The 24166-nt window shown below is 47.5% G+C and overlaps 1 protein-coding gene across 5 annotated transcripts in view; it reads left to right on the top strand.

Annotated features, from left to right (window-relative positions):
• Positions 1–24166, top strand: part of slit1a (slit homolog 1a (Drosophila)) — a 94264-nt gene that overhangs the window by 6579 nt on the left and 63519 nt on the right. For all 5 annotated transcript variants that reach the window (XM_030441778.1, XM_030441776.1, XM_030441775.1 and 2 more), the window contains exons 2-4: positions 5113–5184; positions 7422–7493; positions 9017–9088. In XM_030441778.1, coding sequence (XP_030297638.1) covers positions 5113–5184; positions 7422–7493; positions 9017–9088 — 216 coding nt within the window. The remainder of the gene's footprint in view (positions 1–5112; positions 5185–7421; positions 7494–9016; positions 9089–24166) is intronic.

Below are 24166 nucleotides of genomic sequence, written 5' to 3'. Positions count from 1 at the left end.
TGTTCCAGTTGGGTTTAAGAGTGTGTTATTTTGGTCATGGTGGTCTACATTCTCTCTCTCTCTCTCTCTCTCTCTTTCTTTCTTTCTTTTTTTCTTTCTTTCTTTCTCTCTCTCTTTCTTTCTTTCTTTCTTTCTTTCTTTATTTCACTTCCTCAGTCTCTCTAATTTTGAGTAGGAGTTTGTTTGCGGGCCCGGATGGTACTGCCTGGTTCCGTACTCTGTCGGAACCAGCCGGTATGTAGGTCACTACTTCTCCTCACAGTCTACCCAGCCTTATCTCTGCGCTGACGTTTCCCAGACAGCCCGTCAGCTCTTCACGGCTCTCCCGGCTACTCGCAACACTCCACCACACTTCTCCACACCGTCGCTTTCAGGCAGCTAACAACACTGTCAGAGCGGCTCTGTCTCCTTTTCTGTCTCCTGGTGACTCTATCTTTTTTCTCCCGCCCCTCCCTTTCTCTCCTCCTGCGCGTTTCACGGCTGTCACGTCCATATGTCGTACAGTCTGGAGGAAGAGGAATGCTTCGCTCTTCCGCGGCTTCTCAACCTGTTCAGTTCATTCATTAAGGGGAGAGCGCTCGCCCGGTCTGGTCGAAAAGCGTTATCAGTGTGTGATTGTGGTTAATGAGCATCCACGCTCGTGGGCTGTGCAAGACCTCGGGCTTCTGATCATCAGATTGTTTCCACAGTGAGGAGCTTGGACCGCACCGTGCCACTGATCCCCAATCAGCTGGTTTCTGTCCTCCCTGCCAGGCTAAAGCTGTTCGGGACAAATGGTCCTGTGGCGCTCGCAGCAGCGATACAGAATGACTGCACTGCAATAAAAAAAGGAGCCTTAATAAGTCATTAAAGTCTAATTTTCAATGAGGAAAGGGGCGTGATTGCATTCAAGTTGCCGTCCAGTCTGCTTTGTTCCATTAGTTCAACCTGAAAAATAATAAGACCCACGTTTGACCTCTCAATTAAGGATTATCATGGTGCTTTTGAGGTTTATCCTTGCTTGTATAACTGTATGCTGGAAGAAAATAAGCAGCTGTGAGACAAGACAAGAATAGAGGGTGAAGGGCGTTAAGTGCGAGACAAAAGGTGTGCTATTTTCAACTGGTGAAATGCTTTTGTTAGCCTGCTAGCCGTGTTTGTTAAGCATGCGTCCTGTCCTGCCTACTTTTGTGTACCACTGCCTGTGAGCATAACTTTCACGTTGCCAACTGTTTTGTGGCTGCAGGGACTATTAAACCGAAGCGTGTGTTCCAACCTTCTAAGAGTCATGGATTGGGACATTATCAATGCCTCCCAAAAGTCCAGAGTGTGGCAGCAATGATGGCTGTACTATTATTAGACTTGCATCTGGATTTGTAAAGATCATCCGATCATTGGTTTAATGCCCGAAGTTTGTTACAAAGTTCAGTTTCTTAGACTTTGTCCAGAGTAAACAATCTTCTCAAGCAGATCAATGAAGGAATTAATTTCTGGCAGTGTTATCACTTCACTTCAGTTCACCCTTCTAACTGAGAGGGTATTGCCGAAATCGAAAGCTCATTCTGAGCGATCGTCGATTTTGAATCTAAATCTTGACAGCCCTAATTTTAAATGGACAGCTGAAAGGTCCAATTTGTAAGTAAGTAGATTTTTGAGTCCGGAATGAGACTCAAAAATCAACTTTCTTAGAAATCAATAATACATAAATAGAGAAGTCTTCCTTATCACGCCTTGTTTCAAACAACGATTTTGGCTCGACTGCATCTACTTTCATCTGAGTTCTGCCGTGTTTCTGCGAACGCTGATCGTGTTTGGTGAAAAGCATTGCAGCCGACGGTAGTTTCGATTGTGATCATTATGTTCTTTGGCTGTGGCCCGGTGTGCATTCCTCATTACAGTATATTTATGCGGTCTTTGTGTATGCGTTTAAGAGACAGAGCACATGTGGATATCTGCGTGAGTCTATCTGTACGCAGGCCTGAGTGAGCCGGCGTGTTTGCTTATCCTCCCTCTGGTCTCGGGGTTTCATTTCATGTGATGTTGCTCAATTCGAACCAGGTCCCCCCTCAGCCATGGGACCCCAGCAGCTGGCAGAAATAAACATAATGAGTTTTTCAGCATTGTAGCAGTGCTCTGAGCCCCCACCCCCCACCCCCCCTTTTTGAATTATAGAGATGTGGAGCGGCGGAGCGTAGCTGCCGCGTGTCCACCCGAGGGAAGGCGCACCAGGAAGTACTCCCAGGCATCAATCAACTTGGGACGGAAGATGAAGAGGGATTAGGTAGTGATGTCATAAATCCACTTGCTCTGCAGGAAGTGTGTCAGCGGTGAGAATCCTTACAGAGTTTCCAGAGGATGGAATGGATTTGGACTGAAGCAGTTGGAGGTGGAAATCCTTCGCTGCAAGAACTGGGAATGATACCTAATAATTGTCGGTCTTTAAAGTAATACTGCAGTACTGTAACATGAAAACCCGCCAGTACTACAAAACATCTGTCTATGAAAGGAGTGAACGTGCCTTTGCTGCTGAGCCAAAAGCCATCACTGTGCTTCCTTTGATTGTAAAAAAAAAAAAAAATAGCAGTGACTGATATTGTAGCTAATAAACAGCAGATTTTTCTTTGAGGCATTGACACCAGATATTACTCAAGCATACAGTGCCCTTATACAGACGTGGGATCAACAGAGGAACGAGCCGCCTTCCGACTCCAGCATGTCTAGAGTCCATATTCTCTCAACGTCCTGCTTTTAAGATGTGGGTTCACCTCGATTTTGCTCATCCACGCAGCACCAAAGTTCACTGACCATGTGTACACTGCTACTGTGTGTGTGTGAGTGCAAAAATAACGAAAGCTGACGTGAATCCCTGTTACTTTCCATCAGCCAGGTCTACCTACAGAGCATCTTCACAGACGGGCGTTACTTGGCGAGTTTCCCCAGAGACAGAAAAATTCTTTTGGGTCGGCAGACGTCATCAGTTGGGTCAAACTCCAGGATCTGTAGCGCTGTTTGTCAGCCGTGTGCTCTTATCATACAGTCCAGCGTTTACTTAGAACCTTTTTTGATGCAAAATGCATGCATAGGATAGTGAATTTCAGAGATGTGACGTTAGTGGTTGGGTAGAGCTCAGTATAATTGAACTGCAGGAGGTCATAACAAAGTGCACAAATCATCAGTCCTTGTGGCAGATGAGCCCCAGAGGAAATGTTATTACCTGGGCAATTTTCTCGAGGACCCTGAATATCACCTGGGCCACTTCAAGGACTCGAAAACATTGCAGGGCTTCTGTTGAAAAGATTCCAATGGAAAAGGTCAGAGTATGGCATAAGCAGCGCGGATCCTGAGTAGTTAAAGCATCATAGTCGGCTGGTGGCATTTGAGCGCTGCCTAAATGTCACAGCATTGCCGAGCAGGTGGTTGGCCGGTATGGGTTTTTAAGACGGGAGCTTTCAGCAAGGAGCGGAAGACCGGTTCACTCAGAACAAAACAAAACACTTTGAGAAGTTGTTGCGTAACGGCTCTGATTAGTCAACACACAGAAACTATGGCATGTCTCTTATTACGGGATAAAGTGAGACATGAGTGCTGGGAGAGAAATGTGTGGTTCGACTGTTTATACGTGAGTCACTTCTCCACACACACTCCCCCCCCCCACCACCACCCCTCGCTTTAACCATCCCTCTCCCCTTTCTCCTCCTCGATCTTTCTCCCTTTTAATGTCCTCCGGGTGTCATCAGCAATGACCACCCTGAAGACAAGACATTGGGAATCCAGAAGTGTGTGTGGGTGTGTGTGTGTGTGTGTGTGTGTGTGTGTGTGTGTGTGTGTGCGCCTATCTGCGTAAGCACCTGTAATGAGCACCACATGTGTGTGTGTATCGGAGCCCAGGCTAATGAAGCCCAGTCCATTATTTATTTCCCGTGGCCCTGTCGCTTGGCCTGTCGATGCACCTGTGTATACACACACACACACACACATACGCGCACACCATCTGTCTATAATGACCGTTCTCTTTCGTACTGCATAGCGCTACAGTCCCTGGAGTGGTCATTAGACGAGAGAAGGAGAGAGTGACTGAGCGAGAGAGACCAGTGCTTTCGGCGAAGATTTGGAAGCCGTTTTTCGGTCGTGCTTTGAGGGTGGGGGGGGGGGGTTGGTGGGTCGGGGAAGGGTGGAGCCGTTGTGCTTCGAGAAGTGCAGTAGCACAGGGAAGCGTTTGCGTGCTTTTTCCTGCTTTCTTCTTCCTCCGTCAAGAGAATACAATCTGCTACTGAGGTTGAATATGAATCTTTCACAGTCTTCTGCGGGAAAGGAACACACAAGGCTTTCTCGTACCGGCAGAGATAACTGAATGCCGGGGACGCTGCAATTAAAGTTACGAAATACACTTTGGACAGAGTTATCGGCAGGCAGAAGAAGAGGGTTAACTTGCAAGAATCCGGCAGTAACCTCAGAACCTCTCCTTTTCAACTATTTTGTCTCTCCTCCCTCCTTGTCTGTCTTTCCTTTGCAGCGGTGGCCAGCTCTCAGCAGGGAGGCTGCTCCCATTATATCCACAGCACTTAGCTTTCTGGCCTTGTGGCCCTACCCAAATCCCCTCCGCTGGCTCCTGCTAATCCCCACCAATAGTAGAAGGACAGGGCAGACAGAGGGAGGCAGGGGGGGTTGTGGGTGTTGGTGGCAGAGGGCTGGAACAGAAAGACAAACAGGCAGCTCAAATGTGGCCTCCATTTTAATAGGACTTCCTAATATCTCCCAGTGGAATCAGAGCCGAGCGCGAACACAACCTTTCCCACTCTACCCGTCAATGTACTTTACATTTTACATCACACCGAAAGCAATTTGAATTTCTAAAAAAACAACAAAAAAAAACCCACCAGCAATTACAGACATTCTCAGCATATATTACACCAGAAGCTTTAGCAAACAGCTTGGGGCACTATGTTTGTGTGTGTGTGTGTGTGTGTGTGTGTGTGTGTGTGTGTGCACTGTGTGTGGTTTTGCTTCAGGTATCAGTAGGCAAAGATGCCTCCATGCCACCGTCTGGTCCTTTTTTCCGTTGTAAGGCTTAACAGGTTCAGAGGGTGAATAAAGATGAATAATTCATACGTGTTTGCGTGTCTGTCTTGGCAGGGAGCTGAATGGGAATAACCTCACACGCATCACCAAGAGTGACTTCGCTGGACTCAAGTACATCCGAGTTCTGTAAGTACCCCGTGTTCATGTGTGACGATGAGATGTTTGTATGTGTAGCTGTCTGAGTTTATCTATTCATGCATACCTGAGCTGGGTTCTAACCTCGCCGCGCACAAGTTGTACAGACTTGCTGCTCGAATTAGCATAAACCCAGTGAAGTGGAGATGCTTCTGTCGAGAGTCCTACTCCAGAGTACATTAAGCTACTGAGCAGCCGCGGCGAGCGAAGTAATGGACTTCTCTCTCACTGTATTCTGGACATTGTAGTAGCACTTACTGTCCCTTAGACACGCGCGCGCTCACTTGCCCTCTGTTCCCACACATCAACGTGTAATGTGTACACAGGCGCCAGTCCTGAATAGGCCCTCGGCCCAGTTAACACACTCAGGTGAAGTCACTGACTCGCCTCTGTGTTGAAATTAAGCAGCACTTGTGACTTCAGGTAGCTGTAAAAGTGTCTACATGCATACACGCGTAGTGCCATAGGCGCTTAAAACGCTGCCGGAGGGGAAGCTGCGTAGACCCGAGCATGTTTCAGATGTAACACGAGCCGCACATAATTCCTGCTGCCCCTGCAAAGCCGCACTATTTTCAAGCCTCGCCGTTACTCGCCCATCCCCCTGTCCGCTCCTCGTCCCCTCCCGTCCTCCTATGCATGCCTCCTTTTCCGCACCACCTTCTTACCCCCACGTGGAGGTTAAATGCCTTCATGTCGGCAGCTTGTCACCAGCGAGTAAGAAGGAAACAACTCCTTGCAAGGGGCACTAAAGACAGAACTACCCTGGCTGTAAAAACGCCTGATTCCGTCACAGCCACCACTGTGTCACACACCCGTACACGCGATGCATGATTACCGCGGTGTAGGAAGTCCGTGTCTTGGTATCGGGGGGGGTCGACCTCTGCGGTGCAGCAGCATCAAGACTAACAGAGGGTTGACCTCTGATCCTGCTGACCCGTGGGCAACCCTCGGAAGGAGCCAAACAGGAACAGAGGTTTATCTTTACAGTCAGCTGCCATCCATCCTGTCGGCCTAAAATCAACACAGCTGATTTACCTCCATTCGTCTGGCACTGGTTGGGGGCGCGAGGCCGGTCTAAATCAGCAGTGTGTGCGAGAGAGGAAACACAGAACCATCGAGAAAAAGTGGAGAGAAAGAGATCAAAAAAATTGAAGGCCGCATGCCCTCCGACTGTCAAACTGGCAAAAAAAAAAAAAAGAAAAGTTTTCTCAATCCAGAAGTAGTCATCACGACTTGTTTTTTTTTTTTTTTTTGCACTTCCATCTAAATTCATGAGAAAGAGATCGGAGGTGAATTGCACTCTTCTCTCTATGTTTATGGAGTGCGAACAGTGATTAGCATTTATATTCGATGGGGAGGAAGCCCAGACTGCTGAGTTGCAGCGGCGGCGCGGCCTCACAGGAGACATGAGAGGTCGCCTTCAACACAGAACAGTTGTATACGTAATGAAGGGACGCTCTTGTTGCCTCTGAAGCCGCTGGACGCTTTTCTCTCCTCCCCTGGCCTTGTGTTATTGTAACACTTCCAAAAACTATCCCGGCCCTCTTTTTTTATTTTTTCATTTTGTGCGTTAGCTTTGGCAATGGAGGTGAGGAAGGAGATGTGTTCCCGCTTTGAGTGTGTGTGCACTGCATGTTTGTGTGCATCCCTGTTTGTTTGCTCATGACTAATCGCCTTGATGTACTGCCTGCAGCTCTCATGCCATCCAACAGGCACACATAAACGCGAGCCCACTTTCCCCTTGATCGTGCCAATTGTGAAAAACCCTTGGAGCCCACCTCGGTTTCCCCTCTCACACTCTCTGACCCCCTGCCTACCTTTTTTCGTCTCGCCTCCGCCCAGCCGCTCTGCCCGGCGGACCACACCAGAGCCGGGACCCACACTTTCTGAGCCACCTTAGAAACTTTTCCTGGCTGCTATTCTTGCTTCTCGTGCCAAGATTCCACACTGTGCCCCCAGTCCGCACCACTGCCCTGTGTGTGTGTGTGTGTGTGTGTGTGTGTGTGTGTCATGTGTGTGTGAGAGAGAGAGAAAGAGTAGGGGGTGTGTTGGATATACTGCACCCAGCTTGAAAATACTTACTGCAAGAGGTCTGGCCACCAAAAAACCCCAAAGCCCCCTATACTTTGTTAAAGCCCAAGTGACCGTCTACAGGCTCGTAAAAAAGTCAAAGCCCCACTGTACCGCGTAGTTTTTCTAAAGCTCTCTTTCAATCCCCTTTTCCGCAGGCAGCTGATGGAGAATCAGATTACCGTGATCGAGCGCGGGGCTTTTGACGACATGAAGGAGCTGGAGAGACTGTGAGTACCACCCAGGGCTGACCAGAAATAACACATCTTTTATGTCTTCCGCGAACTTCAAATGCAAACTCCAAACCCTGCCACTGATCTTTTATTCAGCGCTTGCATTAGCGTGATGAGACTACCAGGAGGAACGCGACCGTAAATGGCGTATCAAGTGTGAGGCACTTCCCTGTCATTCCATTGTGGTCAGATGGTGCTGAGAGGGTACGGCGTGGGTTGGGAGTAGTTTTTTATTAGCTTTGCCTGACAGGAATGCCCTCGGTGGGAGATGTGGGCTTCAGAGAACTCCCCCCTCCCCCCCACCACCACCACCGCCGCCGCCACCGCAGACCCCGGCTCATCTGGACAGCACCAGGACTCCTCGACAGCTTGTAAACCGGCTGGGAAAACACACAGACAAACAGGGTCGACCACACCTCGACCAGCTCATTAGCAAATCAATAGCGCTAGCCACATGGAAACCTGCGCAGCAGATGACTGTATGCGCGCATGCCGTCATGCACACACCGCGGTTAACTTGTAAAAAGACTTTCCCCTGATCTGAAACCCACATTAACAATTTACATTACCAAACTCGAGGCCATGAACAGCTTGCCTTCCCCCCCCCCCCACTCCTCCATATTCAACTGATCCCAAACATTGGGCAGACATATCCATGTGGCAGACCAATGTGGAAATTAGGCGGCTCGTTTCTCTAATGTTTATAAGCCACTAACCCACCAGCAGGTACAGCTCAGTGTGAACGGAGCGGCAGCAGCCCATTAATGCCCATTGCTCCCTAAATCTCCACCTCAGTTGGCCGGGCACTCTTCTCCGTGTATACAGTGGGTGGCGCGGATCCCAACATCTGTCTGAATGTGTCTCAAGGAATGGCGGCGGCCTGCCTCTCAGATTTGCAGCCTCTCTCCGCCACAGCCGCTGTATTCACTCCCATTTGCCTCCAATGGGCCATTCAGGGAGAAGAGAGTTGAGGTTTCCAACAGATTAGCAACAGTCTGTTCCTCATTGACTTAATTGTTGTATTTGCATAAAGCCTGCCAGTCTTGGACGTTAGTTGTTTGACATGGAGTCCGTTGCCAACCGCCGCTCCTGTCAGTGCTTCCTTGGGCTTGAATCGACTCATCTATTTCTCTTCATTTTATTTAGAAACATATTGTTTTGATGGTTCGGCCCCGATAAAAATCTGTTCATGTTCAGATAACGAGTGGATGTGATTCACTTGTTTAAAATACGAATGTTGCTTTCCCGTTTCTCTGGGAAAGTCAGCAGGGCACGCTGTAATTTAACCGCGCAGAGATAATTTACGGCGCTGTCTGTGACTAGAGGTTTAATTCCCCTGAACTTTCAGCTGGATATTTATGTGACATTCAGAGCGCACTGAAACACAATAGCCTGTGGCGAAGCCGATTCTACAGCAGCTAGCAGAAATTATTCACAGCCTACACAAGGGCACACACGCATAGACACACACACACACACACACACACTCACCGGTTGATCATATGTTTTCCCTGCTGCAGGCGGCTGAACCGTAATCAACTGCAGCAGCTTCCTGAGTTGCTGTTTCAGAAGAACCCTGCCCTGTCTCGACTGTAAGTACACTCGCTTTTTTATATATACATATCGATGGAGCACATGCTCACTTTTGCTCACGCTCTCTTTGTCCTTTCTTTATTATGCAAGCCACCAATGTCTTTCTGCACTGCACGGTTTTAAAAAGGCTGATGAATGTTGGCTTTGGTTTGGTTTAAACGCAATTAAAGGACAATTAATCGTCAATTACACCTGCTGGATCAGGTCTCACAGCAACATTCTGACTTATTAGGTGAGGTGTGTGAAGTGTGCCCTGGGATTTCCTCTGTCTGTAACTGGATGAGTGGAAATCTGAGTTCTTTGCACATCATCTTGCCTCCGCGCCAAGTCGTCTGCAGTTCTCAGTATGCGAGTCCTGTCTGTGAGAGAAGCCACTGGTGACAGGTAGTCGGTGTGACATTGGGACTCGAAGTACGGCTGAAGTAAGACTTTGAGCTCTGTTCAAGGTGGAAGGATGTCTGCGTTACTTAATGAGGTCGTTTGATGTCACAGGAGAAGTCCCCTCGCTCTGCCAGTGGACTCGTCTACCTCGGCTGTGTGAATGAAATGTGTCCTAACAGTTTTCACTCTGCTTCCACACACCCACACATCCTTACGCTCCCGAAACCCCATGCAGTGAGACAATCCCACAGAAACCCTAAACTTTTATTCCCATCTGCAACAAGCCCAATGTTTTTTTACTTTTTTTTTTTTTTAACAGGATAATCAGTGTCCCTGTTGCTAGCTGATCATTCCAGCTCCCATTATTCCAGTTCAGATTACCTGGAGCATCTGGGAATAATGAAACAGTGGGACATGGAAAAATCATTTCCCTCCCTTCAACCCACACAGTGGTACGACTAACCCGTGATCCTCGGCCCCGGCCCTCCATCTGTTCATCTTGCTTTTGATGTTTAACACCATCTTGAATCTATCTGTCACTTCCGCGCAATCATCTCCTCGCGTCACCTATCATTATGCCCAGACCGACCTGTCGGGGCTCGAGGGCAAAGCCTTGTCCTTTGGGGGCAAGGCTGCGGCTTCCTAACACTGAGCAGCACGGAGTTGTCTTGTCTAGCTCGAGGAGACGCATAGCAGACCGAGGCCTCTCCCGACCAGCGGATGGCCTTGGACAAGCGTGATTAGTCCATCTGGAACGGCGAGCTCTGCCAACAGCCAGAGGATTGTGCAAACACTGCTCCCCTGTTTCGTCCAATCCAACTTCACGCTCATTATTCTAAACCTAGCGCTGGCTTTTTTTCGGCCACGTTCTACAGAATGAGACTTTGTTTAACATCGCTTAATCGATTCGCTATGTGCCTGAGTATACACTCATTTGTTCTTTCCCCTTGGTGGGATAAAAGGGAGCCATAATGGACCTTGAAGCTTCTCAGGTGTGGAAGTGCTGTACATTCTTTAGCAGTTAAAACAAAGTCCAGGGCCGCGGAATCAGAAATAACGCAATCAGCGCGGCGCCTGCGTGTGATTGACAGTTGCTGTTTTACGAAGGACTTCTAGTGCTTGTTAAAAGTTATGTCTAGTCGCGTGGGATCGGGAGCAGCAGTCGAAGACAAAGGTTTTTTTCCTAATGTGTTTCTTAACTCCTGAACGGTGTGTCTGGGCCACACCGTGGGTTCTGGTTCCAGTCTGATGCGGTTAGGTTACAGCCTTGTCTCGCTCCCGCCAGCAGCTTTTAATGGACTTAAAAGGTTCTCCACTCCCGGGGGAAGACTTTCGCTGCTATTTCGTGTGTGCGTTTGTTCGCTCGTGTGTGTGTGTGTGTGTGTGTGTGTCTGAGAGTGACAGGGAGAGAGAGACAGACACAGAGTCTACGGTTGCATATGTATTTGTGTCTTTGCACTTGCTCAAAGTGCTCACCGGGGCTTGTTAGGGTCTGCCTTTATGATCCTAACAAGTGAGGTTAATGTGAAAGCCCGCTGCCCTCAGGTGGAGCACTAACCCAGATGGTTTCTTGGACGCGGCATTAATTGCCCCCTTCCCTTTTCCTGCACTTTTTTTTTTTTTTACACTCTTCCTCTCCGTCCCTCTCCTACTACCCTCATTTTCTCTCTTTCCTGCTCATTCGGGAGTGAGGGGGGATTGAGGAAAAGCTTGTGTAACAAAGTGGCTATTTGTCTTAGACGTCCCGCTGAGAGGACAAACAGAGAGAAGGACGTCGGGGACGGAGGGAGGGAGGCCTAGCAGATGAGATTGTCGCTCTCATTAAACTTTTGAGGAAAAAGCTAGCCGGGTTAATGAAAGGCTGTCGGTTAAATGAGCAGAGGACTGTTGATTTGTGGGGAGTTTTTTTTTACACACTCGACTCCCGTGCAGTCATTAAGCTAACGGGGTAATGAGTTTTCACTACAAAGGGGGAAAAAACAGCTTGAAAGTGTTCTTGCTTGAACACAGATTCTGAAAAATGGCGAATGTTCTCCGAGCTCTGGGCAAAATGGAACAAAATTCATATTTAGGAATAATTACTGTTTTATCGCCGCGGTGAGAAAAAAAGGTGCAGTGCGTCTTCTTTTATGTGCGCCACAGAGAATCGAGCCCGCGCACGTACATGTTACCGAGCCACGTGCTCTGCTTTCTGTTTCGAGTGCCTACCTCTTTATCTCCACCCCCGCGCCTCCGTCTCTTCCCGTGCCTGAGAGATACCAGAGACACTGATGCATGAGGGCCAGAGGAGAGATAATTGGAATTGATTAGAGATGATTAGAGATAGTTAGACTTAGTTAAAGCTGCCTGTGATGGATGGCTCTGACGAGAAGCCATGGGAATCGGCGGCGCAGAGGCGAGAGGCTCGGCGCAGAACATCAGTGAACAATAACAGTGAAAATAGAGTTGCATTCATCACTGCTAACGACCTGTTGCCCCCAGCCCACCGCCTCTGACTTCTCCTCATCCCACTCCCACTGCACTTCAGATCTGTAATCTACTCATCCGTGTCTGTAATTAGTGTCTTTTCGCAGTGGGAGAGCAGGAGGAAGGAAGGACCGCGGGATGGAGGAAAAAAAGAAGGGGATAGGTGAGCGGAGTCGGAGGAGCGCAGAGCAGTTAGCGTGGTGGCTGGCCCCCGGGGGGAATGGCATCTGGTTTGGAAATCAGGGTGGGGGGTTTGGGGGGAGGAGGAGTTGAAGGGGTACTTTGCGGTTTTTGATTGCCGTGTTGCTTGTTGCCGCCGCAAACAAATGCCGGCAAACAACACAGGCCCGTTTGAAGGGGGGTGTTGCTTTCATTAACGGCTAACCCGCGGTGTGACGTGGTGGGGGGTGAGGGGACGGCTGGGAGAGGTTTCCCCCTTGTGTGTCTCCCCAGGAGGTATGATTAGGGAGGAGGGAAAGGGCGTGGTAGCACCTGCACGGTGGTGGGGGGGGGGGGGGCAGAGGAAACCCTGGCAGAGGATCGGAGAGGGGATGTGTCTCATCCTTCTCCGAGATCTTTCATTTCCACGTTAATGCTTGACGACTGGTGTACACAAACCCTAAACACACGCGGTGCTGAAATACCGACTGGGCGACACACATGCGCACACACACGCGCGCACACACACACACACTGGGGAGAAGAGGAAAAAAAAAGAGAGGGAAAATGTAAATAATACTAATTAGACACAAACACACACAGGGTAACACTATAATTACATCTCTGTGTGCTAATGTGTGGATGGCAGGCATGCACGAGGGATTACGTTCTTTATATGGCTCTGACTGGAGATAAAAGGGCGGCCTCAGCGATGTGTTGATGCGGAGCTGCCTGTTCCGTGTTTGTGTTGGAGGGGACGCTGTGTTTTCTGTTTGTTGATCGCTCGATGCTCGGGGAACGGTAGCTCGGTGCGAGAAGAAAGAAGTGTTCGGGGGGGGGGGGGGGGATCTAGAATAAATAATGTGCACTATCATTAAACCTATAAATCAGCTCTCTGTCGCCGTACTCCAACTTGTTTTTTTACTTTGTTCCATGCAGCTAGTGTTTCCCCCCTTTTTTTTCATTTGCTGCAGATTGATTGGCTTTGTAAGACTTTTTTTTGTGCCACAATGGAAGCAAATTAACTCTTTCAACTTCCGACTTTATGTTTATGACTGGCTGAAAGACTGCCGCGAATGTTTTTCTTTTTTTTTTTTCTTCCCTCCTCACAACTGTTTTTTAAGTGTTCGCATAATACAGCGCTGTGTGTGCGTGTGTGCGTGCATGTGTGTCTGGCAGGCTGTTAATGGCCCGAGCTGGTCTTGTCGTTTCCTTCTCTTTGTCTCCGCTTATGAATGACCTGCCTCGACGTGCTAGGTCTCTCTCGCTCTCTGCCTCAGAGGACCGCTTGGGCCCCCGCTTGGCAGCAGTCCCCATGGCAACCCGTCTTCATCAGGCGCTTTCTGTGCCATCGATGGCAGACATCCTGATTTCTTGACTGCAGTTTGTCTGACACTGAGTAAACACCGACAGCAAAGACTTCAGCGAGGGAAGTTAACTTTAGACACAATGCGAGCATGGCATCAGAGAGGCTGGCTATTTAAAGGGTAAATCCACCCAAAATTCCGATTTTTTTTTATCTACCCTAGCAGATAGTTCTGGTTTCGGATCTTTTAGATGTCTGTCTCTGAGTTGTGCAGTGCTCGCAACAATGAAAAATTGAACAGTGTCGTCTCTTTTCTTTGGTAGAGCTGAGAATTGTTCAGATTGTCGTCTGTTGATGTTCCAGAGAAACAGGGACACTGCTTCTTTTTTTTTTTTTTGCAGTCGCTTAAGTTCTATTTTGCAACGCTGTGAGCACCAACAAATTTCAGTTCTCAGACGCAGATATATTAAACCCTAGATAAATAAAACTGAAACCATTTGCATGATTATATACCTAGAGACAAGTCGGAAATATGTTGTTTTTTTTCCAATTTGGGTCACTGACCTCTCGAACTAACTTTCTTGATGCGCAGCTGGAGTTGAGATTTTCGGCAGGAGTGTGACATACCTGACCTGTCGGCCAACCGACCCAAAAAAAAATACCGAGCAGGCCTCCACTCCTTGCCCCTGCCCCTCTTCCTGCCCCTGTCCTTGTCAGCTGGTAAAAGTGGCTTTTATGGCTTGTCGCTGTTTTCTTTACGAGTCGGACCGTGTGTGAGAGAGAAATGCAGACCAAACCATGTGAGGAGAGCGGAAGCCAAAAGGGGGTAATTTAAAAACCACTCCGCCATCTGAAATATTCACAACCGCAGCACAAGGGGAGCGAGAGAGAGAGAGAGAGAGGAGGAGGAAAAGAAAGAGAGGAGGCAAAACAGGAAAAAAAAAGAGAGACAGACAGAAGAGGAAAGTGAAGAAGAGCGCGTGAGACGGTCAGAGGTGCAAAGATGTGGCGAAAGCGGGAGAGAAGCAGCGGTGTTTATATTTACTAACGATTCTGTGTCCTGCCTCATGAATAATTGAACAGATGGATTGAGGCTTGTTAAATATTCACACTAAAGCGCTGCGACATCAGTGCTGTTTTGCGTGTGTGTGTGTGTGTCCAGCGTCTGGTACAGACTGCTCTACATACTCGCTCATACACACTCTTGATGCTCTAGATATTCTCACAAGCATGCACGCACACACACACACACCTAAGTTCTTCTGCGATGACCATCCCAATCATACACATGTGCGTGCCTCCTGTTTGTTTGCGTGTGTGTGTGCATGCACGCATTCACATCGGGGACTGGCCTGGTCATTATGAATTGATACGGCATGAATAAGACATCACAGTGTGGTCTAGATCCGTCATGAGTATACACACACAGGGATTTCACTCATGGAGCTGCAAAGGAGGCCTCCTCCTCCTCCTCCTCCTCCTCCTCCTCTTCCTCTTCCTCCGCCGCCGACAGTTTGCCTCTGTGACGGCTGGTGTCTGCCTGGTCCAGATTGGAACTGACACACACGGGAGAAAAGGCTGCCCTCATGTCCACACACACACACACACACACACACACACACACAGACACACACTCGCTGGAATCTCCAAGCAGTGCCTTGTGGAATGCTACAATTCCAGCCAGGAATAACAACCCATATAGTTCTAGCTGGTTTGTCCTGCTTGTGTGTGTATGTGCCTCTTGGACATGTGTGTGCATAATGGCTCTGTACAGCGAAGCAGCATGGAGCATGAGTGCTGCCATCGGAATGAAAAACCCAGCTCGTTCATCACAGGCTTAATAGAGTGCAATCTCCCCGCGCTAGGTGTTTCCCTCACTCAGCGCATCTGTCCGTCTCGTTACGGCCCAGTTCGAGATCTGGGGTTTCGATCAGCGCTATCTGCTCTGGATCGTCATGTGGAAGTGTCGTGTGTGAGGAGCTTAGCGGGACGACTACGGTGTCTGTATGTAATCTCTAGTTATGAGCTGTTAGGGTCTGGACTGGAGACTCCGGAGCTCTAAGTGTTGGAAGCAACCCAAGCCGGCCCAAACACAGCCTTCTCCTCCCTTTAGGTGGGGAGGGGAGAGGGAGATCAAAACCCTTCCCAGCGTCCATCCGAAGCAGGAAGAAGCTGAAAACGACCCACGTGCTGCCTGGTGCACATGCCCAGCGAACCCACACGCGTACAGTAAATGATTATTCCTGCCCCATCCTGTGGCCTCGGGCTCTGTCTCTGATTCTGAGATTTAAAAAGAGCAAACAAACAAACTGCAGGGCAAATTATGCCTTCACACGCGCACACGCACACACACACACGCAATCACACAAATGCCATTGCACACAGACTTTGCCCACTCCTCCTGATTTGCTGCTGTAGCAACCAATACTCTGCGGGTTTCTGACTCAGGCTGTTTACCTTCTCTGAGCGAGAGGCAGACACACACACACACACACAGAAGAAAGAAAGAAAGAAAGAAAGAAAGGAAGAAAGAGTTCAGAGGCGAAATGGTTCAAAAATGGGACAGATATTTTCTGAACGAGATCGGATCCAGTTGCTTGGGAAAAAGTGTGGTGTAATGGATGGAAAGAGATTTTTGGATTTTTAGCTGTGTGTATATGTAATTATAGGCTTTGAGACGCATCCCTTTATCCTCTGGAAGGAGAGTCTTTGCTTGAACTCCTTCCTCTCCCCTGTGGCAATATTTCTGCATGTGTGTGTGTGTGTGTGTGTGAACTCATGGCTCCGTCTCCTCTCTGTCTGTGGTGAGCAGGTCCATTCTTAGGGCGTTATACTTAGCGCACCTCCGGGCCTTTTGTTCTTGAGACTCCACAGGCTGCAGAGCCGCTGCCACACGGCAGAAAATGTGGTGACTGTTTCAGTCAGTGCTTCGCTGCACAAAGATGATGACTTGTGTGCGCCGCCGGGTTAATGAGGTTAAGATGGTGCAGGCTAATGGTGAAAGAAGCAAACTTGTGGCAACAGGTTTGTTGGTTTGAATCTCAGCTCAGAGAATGTTGGTTGGCAAAGTGAATGAGGCTGTTGAGATGCCCTTCAGCACACCACCTCTTTCCCACAACTCTGATAGAGCTGCTAATTGACAGTTGTGGACTTTTAGGAAGCTGCCATGTGTTACATTACACCGGGAGCATTGAGTTGTGTTGCAAGTATGACAAAACCAGGGCAACTTTCAGATGTATGTAGCACTATTCATATTGAAAATGGACAACAACTTTGACTACATGTTCATTTTTCAAATTCATTTGGTCTGCATATATCACTTGATTTTGCATGCGCACCACATACGCCAAAGTGAACTGAATGCAAAGTTAAAAAAGAGCTTTAATGTTTCAACGGAGACAGCAAAAAAAAAAAGATAAAAGTGCTGTAACACTAGCACATACATCTACTTAACCTCACCTCATCAGTGTTCTGGTTTTGTATTTTAATATTTAGTTCATTCCAGCTCTCATTTATCCAGTCTCATTAGGAGAGCTAGTGCTACGCACAATGTTTTCCACCCAGTCTCTTTGTAACTTTAATGAGACAGTCTTTTCTAAACGGATTTCTTACAGATACGCCAGGAGTTTTTTGTTTTGGGGGGAGTGCATTTACTCCTTCATTATCTTATGATATTACCTACTATGTACTATTATCCAAGACGATTTCCTCAAGGAATTCTAAAAAGCAAGTCTAAGCACAGCTCCGCCAAAAAACAAAACTTAAGTACATTACAAAAGGGGAAATATTTATCTGCACGTTTTCACATTTTTATAGTTTTTGTATGTAATATATGATATGGAATCATACAAAAATATGATCAACTTCTAAATTAGCGGCCCACGTTGCACCAACCCCAATTCCAAAAAAGATGAGATGCTCTGTAAACATAAATAATATAGAATGTAAAAATGTGCATATCCTCACATATACACAATAGAATACACCTTATAAACTTTATTATAAGGCAACAAAAGTTATCTCTTAATAATTAGTCATTTTAACAATAAACATCAACAAAGTCAATCTGTTTTCCCATTTTTATTTAAACTTTGTAACTCATTTCTATTGACCACCAGACACTCACCAGACTTTATATCACAGCTGTTTCTCTGGGTCAAGCAAGCACTCAGGTCGACCTGTGCATCCACATCTGGTTACTCACAGTAATGGGTTATGAGTGCATGTAAACATGCTCAGAGTGACTGGTGGAAAAAGACAAACAGGCGCAGCACCACTTTCAATTGAAGTTTAAAAACAGTTTTCAGTGCCGACTCCAACCAGAACCTTCTGTCCTGCACTCTCTCCTCAGCCATCCTACTTTCTCGGTAAACAAAAGACACTTGTCTGCTTAGGTAAGTGGACTGCCCACATTCCAGTAAAAATACATATTGAGCCGTGCAGGGCCGGCGAGCGTGGCAAAGAGGAAAAACTGGATTCCAGTACAAATGTCTATCTGTTTCCAATGCTGGCTCCCTCTCTCAATTCTCTCCTGCTGCCATCACAGCGTGAAGCGGTGATCTCATTAGCCCCGGAGTGCGTGTGCACACCGACTGTGAAGATATTTTTTGATGAGAAACAGTATGTTGTTCCGTGCAGGGGGTGTCTTTCCTTCATAGCTTTGTACAGTGTAACAGGAAATCGCTGGGGGATGGAATCGATTCCCCTTCCCCGCTGTTTCAACTACACGCACACACACCTGCCCCACCCAAACAAAGCTTCCACAAATGAGAGTTACATCCGAGATGCAGCCAGATGTGTGTGTGTGTGTTTACCTGTTGTGCATTGTAACCAAAGCAAGGCCTGCTGTCACACCAATCTGACACCTCACACGGCCAGAAGAGAAGGAGGAGGAGGAGGAGAAAGGCTTTGAGTATTGATTGAGAAGGAGGTGCAGGCACAGTTTGAAAGCAGAAAGGATGAAAGAGAGGAGAGCCGTGGAAGAGAAATGAAGCCAGGGCGGGAGAGGAATATAAAACATGTTTTGGTTATTATTTATACAGCTCGGAAAGTTGATTTTCTTCTTTCTTTTTTCCCCCTCGTAAACTTTAAATTGTTTTTTCGGATAGTTTAAAATCCCTCCCTCCGAAATCCACTGTAGCGCTGCAATTCAATCGAGTAAACAGACGGAGAATGGGAGCAGTGGAAACTGAGTTAGAGGGCAATAGAAGGACCTGAGAGTGACAGACAGTGCCTGCAAAGCAATAAATAGTGTGGGGATGGAGTAAGTGGGGCTGGCAGATAAAGCGGAAGAAAGAAGAAGAGGAGGCAGGGGGAAGAAAGATTGGCCTCATCTGTGGACTTTGAAAGGATTCTCATCTCTTCTCATCTCCGTGGCCGTGCTGGGAGACAGAGAGGGAGAGGGAGCGAGGGGCACCTGCAGTGGAGCATTAGCCAAAAGCCCCATTATCACTTCAAAGCTGGACTGCTGCTGGAGGAGGCCTGAGTGACACTGGGGCCCTATGGAGGATGAAACACCGTGCAGAGATAGGAGTAGAGAAAGCCTCCTCCCTCTGTCAGCTTCTCCCCCTTTTCCCTCTATCATCCCCCCTGCCCCCTTTTACCGTACCTCACTTCTTCTCTGTCATCTACCTTGTCCTACCTTCCTTATCGCTTCCCTTTCCTCCCCCTCTTTTACTTCCTTCCTGGGTCTTATCTGTGTCTTTAACACCTGGCTGCCCTGGATGGCAAGCCCTAGATCTCGTGCTCCGCTCCCGCCCGGCTGAATTTCTCCATCATCTCTGGCTTATAAAAGGGCCCGGGGACTGGACGCCCTGATGAGCCCCGGGCTGCAGTAATGAGCTTGCAGGCTCTTTCATGTGAAGATCAAGCCGATGGCTGGAGGGTGTGTTGTTGGTGCTGGTGTTAGTGGAGTGGATATTACCAGCGTTGGAGAATAGAGGAGAGTAGTAGGTCAACCCCAGACCAGCCAAGACCTAGAGATGCAGGCAGTTCCCATGAAGTCAAGAGTGTGTCCCAGCCAGACGCAGCGACACACAATACCGTCAAAGAACAGGACAAATCATTATAGCCAGTGTAAGTTATAGCATTCCTCTGTCCAATACATTATCCCGGAGACCTTTCCCGATGTTTACAGGCCACAGAAGGTCAGATACTTTAAGCAGGACAACGGCCTAGGCCAGAAATCAATGGCAGACACACAAACTCATGCAACATTTTCGATTACTGCTCTCCGTTTGCTCTCTCGAGTGTGTCAACACTTCATAAAATTGCCATGTGAATAAGTCCAGAGAGCGACAGAGGGATATTTAAACAACATCTGATGCTCTTTGATTTGACTTCGCCACTCTTTAAATCCTCCTTCCCCACTCCCGTTAAATCCTCCAAAACCAATCTATGGGTGTGTGTGTGTTTATTAATCCGTAACGCACAGCCGCACACCATTATTGCTCCCTCCCCCTGACACCTTCATTAGGCCCACAGACAGGGATTACTTCTGACTTGTAGATTGGGGGCCACCTTCCAAGCCCCATCAAGGCAGGGCTGTGATGTTCACGCAGGTTGGGGTCGCAACTAATGATTATTTTCATCACCGATTTACCATTTCGTCTGTTGCATGTCAGAAAATAACGAGAAACGCCCCGTCGCAATCTTCAAATAGCTTCTTTTTTGTTTTTTTTTCCAACCGACAGCTCCAAGCCTGAAGATCAATCCAATCAACATTAATATAAAACAGAAGAAAAGCAGCCCATTCTCACATTGATTTTGCCAAAGAGAAATAAGGGTAGAGTCTGTGTTTGTGTGTCAGTGTGTGTGTGGTGCACACTGGGAGTGGAGGGGATGTGCCCAGGTTCCACTTCATAAAACTGTTGTAAAAAGAGAGGAGGCCAATTCATGGCTAACAAAGAGTTTTCACAGACTGGTGCTCGACAGTCCTCCACACTTCCTCAACACTCATTTTATATCCTCTCTCTTTCCTCTCCTCTCCCTCGCTCTGCTCTTTCTCAAAAGCTAATTAGTGAAACGTCTTCTGATATATGGTTTGTAAAACGTGCTAGAGTCTCATTTTTAGGATCAGAGGGGAAGTCTTCCAGGAGTTGCTCTCACTCCTTTGGCAGGAGATAATGGCTTCTGCCTAATCAAAGATGAGTATGTGTCGAATACCTCCGTGTAATCATCACAGCGCGAGCCAGCTATCTGCGCATGTTTGACTTTTCGCTTGTTTGTCTTTTTATAGTATGGCTCCTAATAGTTTCTATGGAGACTGAATTGGCGAAGTGTTGTTGTGCTGCGTTTGGCCCCACGGCAATCTCACCCTCGTTCACCTTCCTACCTGTGTTTCTGGATATAGAAAGCTGAAAGATGGTGATACATCGGTGTCAACAACCTCACTCCTCCAGGGGAGGAGGGAGGGAGAACTCATAAGAGTTTCTTTCGTGCTACACGAGTGAGGTCGAAGCTTTGGGGTGTCCATGTCAACGATCGAGTTAGTTAATTTTCCTCAGTTGATTGACAGATGTCTTGTTGCATAGAAGAGAGCAGCAGATTACATAACATTTCGTTTTTCTCTTTTTTTTGTTGTTACCCCTGACCTCCCCACATGCTGTATGCAGATGTCCAGAGGAGATAGAGATAGGGGAGGGAAAAAAGGTATGATTGTTGTGAGGTTGTCTGAGGTATATCCGTTTCAGACAACACAATACCAGACCACATATGAAGAACATAGCTTACTTATGGAATGTAAGTTAAGGATGTTGGTTGGAATTTGGTAAGGATTAGGCACAAAAACTACCTGGTTGGGTTTAGGAAACGATAAGTTGGTAAGGTTTAGCCACCAAATCTTGTCAGGGTTAGGAAAAGATATCTGTTTCATTTCGTTAAGTATTTTGAAAAGGGCTACATTCATATTATTATTATCATTATTATTATTATTATTATTATTAGGAAAAGATCATTTGCTAAGGTTTAGAAAGATCAATTTGGTGAGGTTGAGGCACCAAATCTATCGTGTCAGGGTTAGGAAAAGATCTTTTAAGTGTCCTTTATGTGTTGTGAAGTATTTTGAAAAGCGCTCCATAAGTTAAATGTACTAATTATTATTATTATGATTATTATGATTATTATCATTATTAAGGTTTAGGCACTAAAACTACCTGGTTATGTTTAGGAAAAGATCAGTGTGGTAAGATTTAGACCACTAAACAACAATAATATGTATTTGTTCAAAATTCAAACACACACACAAGAGACCTGGGTTTGTTACCTATATGAAACCAACCTATCCAAAACCATGAATTTGCTTCTCTTCTCCACCATTCTTAAATATCCCGCGGCTGTCAGAGGAAACGGAAACGCACATCTACTGTGTGTAGAACCAATCAGATTGCAATCATCTGCATGCTAATTTGGTAGAGTTAACATGTTGTGGCCCTGGATCGCGGCCACGACCGTAGCTCTTTTTTCTTTTCGAGTTGTGAGAGTGAGCTAAGCAGAGCGGAGTCGAGCGGAGACGTCCAGCGGGGTTAGAGAAGCACAGCCTTGTTTCCCAGGCAGGCACCCTCTTTGTGACATGGTTAAAGATGTGTCCTAACACCATTCCCATCACCCCTCGTCCCCTCCTCTCCCCACCTCGGCTCCCATCCCTCCATCCTCCCTCCATCCCTCCCTCCATCTCCAGAGAATAGCCTGCCCTTTGCTCGAGCCATTCCTTCTCCTCGGAGCTCATTGTCCCCTCGTTGCTAGGCAATAGCCAGGGGCCTCATTTAGATACAGGGGGGAGCCGGGGTATTTGGTACGAGGTCAGGGCTGACAGAGGTGATGTGAAGGTGTGTGTGTGTGTGTGTGTGTGTGTGTGTGTATGTGTGTGTGTGTCTGTGACTATGTAAAAGCTTGTATGCACACATTTTTAGCCATCAAATTGTGTATGTTTGGGTGATGAGGTTAACTCACTAAAAGTGAATCAAAAAAATAGAACTGGAAGAAAACGTTTACTTGGATAAAAACAAAACCTTAACTGAGACGATATTGTGTACTTACAGAACTAATGAAAGTAAAATCAAAATATACATGTAAAGTCTTTAGTTTAATACTATAAACTTCAAACTAATACCGAAACTTCTAAAAACTAAACTAAAACTTGGCAATTTTAAACAACAAGAACAAAAGTTTTACAAGCGAACCCACTCCAGAAACTAACCAGAATTATAAAACGAGCATTTGAAACAAAATAGAAATGAGAACAAATGAAAAACACAAAACCATAATAACTCTGGTGTGTGTCTGTGTGTGTGTTTGGTTAAGGGTCAGGCGTGACAGCGCTGGCACAATGGGCCGGGGTGTGACCAACCCCTCCTTCACCATTTATTAGCCTATTCAGTCACCCACTCCCCTGCTCCGAGCCAGGCTGGGCCAGGAGGCAGCCGAGCTGTCAGTCAACGGGAGAGGGGGAGGGGCGGCGAGGGGGATCCCAGAAAACATAATTAATGTGTAACACAAGAGCTGCCGTATCGCTCTAAAGAGGAAATTAAAGAAACAAGCAGCCACTGTAACGGCAATTACGCGGCGCTGAATGGACCGCTGTCTTTGAGTTGTCAGAGCTGTTTCAGCCACTCACACCTGCTCTCTCTCTTTCATCCCTCACCCTCTCTCTCTCTCTCTCTCTCTCTCTCTCTCTCTCACTCTCTCTCTCTCTCTTTCTGGCTCGCTCGTTCTTTCTCTCCATCCTCACTCGGCGCTCCCCTCATTCTGTAAAACACGCACCAGGGGAGAGCCTCTTTGTCAACCGCCCTCCTGAATTCCGATCCTGAATCGTCAAGCTGGCTGTGGCTGGCCGGCCTTGGAGAGCCCTGGAGTGGCTTTCAGGAAAAAAAGCCTCCACCAAACACACACACACGCTCACACACACACACACACACACACTCAAACTACACTATTGTTTCTATAACTGAAGCACTCATCAAGAGAGTACGAGTGGTCAAATGAGCAGAATGGCGGGCGACATTTTTTAGAAAACCTTTATTCAAATGAGGCCCGTCCTCGCCTCTGTTCGTCCCCCTCTCCCTCTACAGTACAGGCTGTAGTCCACGTGACTGCGTGATTAGCTGCAGAGGCTTGTTCTCTGATATCATTAGGCTCTGCGGTGCATCCCTGCGCCCTTAGAGCAAAACCAGCCACCACTATTTTACCCCCAAATTAAGCTTCATTAAGGATGACTCACTGTCAGCGCTATGTGTCTGTGAGTCATCGGCGTCTTTTATGCAACTTTTTCGAAACACACAAAGACTGGCAGACTTTGCTCTCTGCCCCTCATCTGTCTGTCACACTCCCCTTCATCTCTTCCTCCTGGTTATCTGGGCCTGCTGACATTACAAGACAGTGTGTCACAGCTTTCTGTTCCGTCCCGGCAAGAATGTGAGTAGCGGCAAACTAGCACCCGCAATGAGATTTTGCATCGCGCTGCAGAAAAGCTCTGAGGTTGCCTTGTGGAAAAAAAAAAGCGTTCCCTCAGGAGTCAGTTTCCCCCCCCCTGCAGTGCCCGCATGTGTGTGTGTGTTGCAGGGCTGACCGTGGTGCTGTAACCGTTGCAGATTTCCAGCTAAATTGCTGGCCTGTGTTCTCATCGCTCATAATGAGCGAGAAGGAATGTGTTGTCCTCACCTGAGCTGTAGCCGATAGCAGATGTGAAAATGATCCAACATGCCCACGCAGAGGGAAGAGGAGAAAGCCTGGCACTGCGGAGGGCATACCTGCGCTGAGAGGCAGGGTG

The sequence above is a fragment of the Sparus aurata genome, chromosome 15, assembly GCF_900880675.1.
Source record: "Sparus aurata chromosome 15, fSpaAur1.1, whole genome shotgun sequence".
NCBI lineage: Eukaryota > Metazoa > Chordata > Actinopteri > Spariformes > Sparidae > Sparus > Sparus aurata.
The sequence above is the reverse complement of the archived record's forward strand: the minus strand, read 5'-3'. Positions and strand labels throughout refer to the sequence as shown.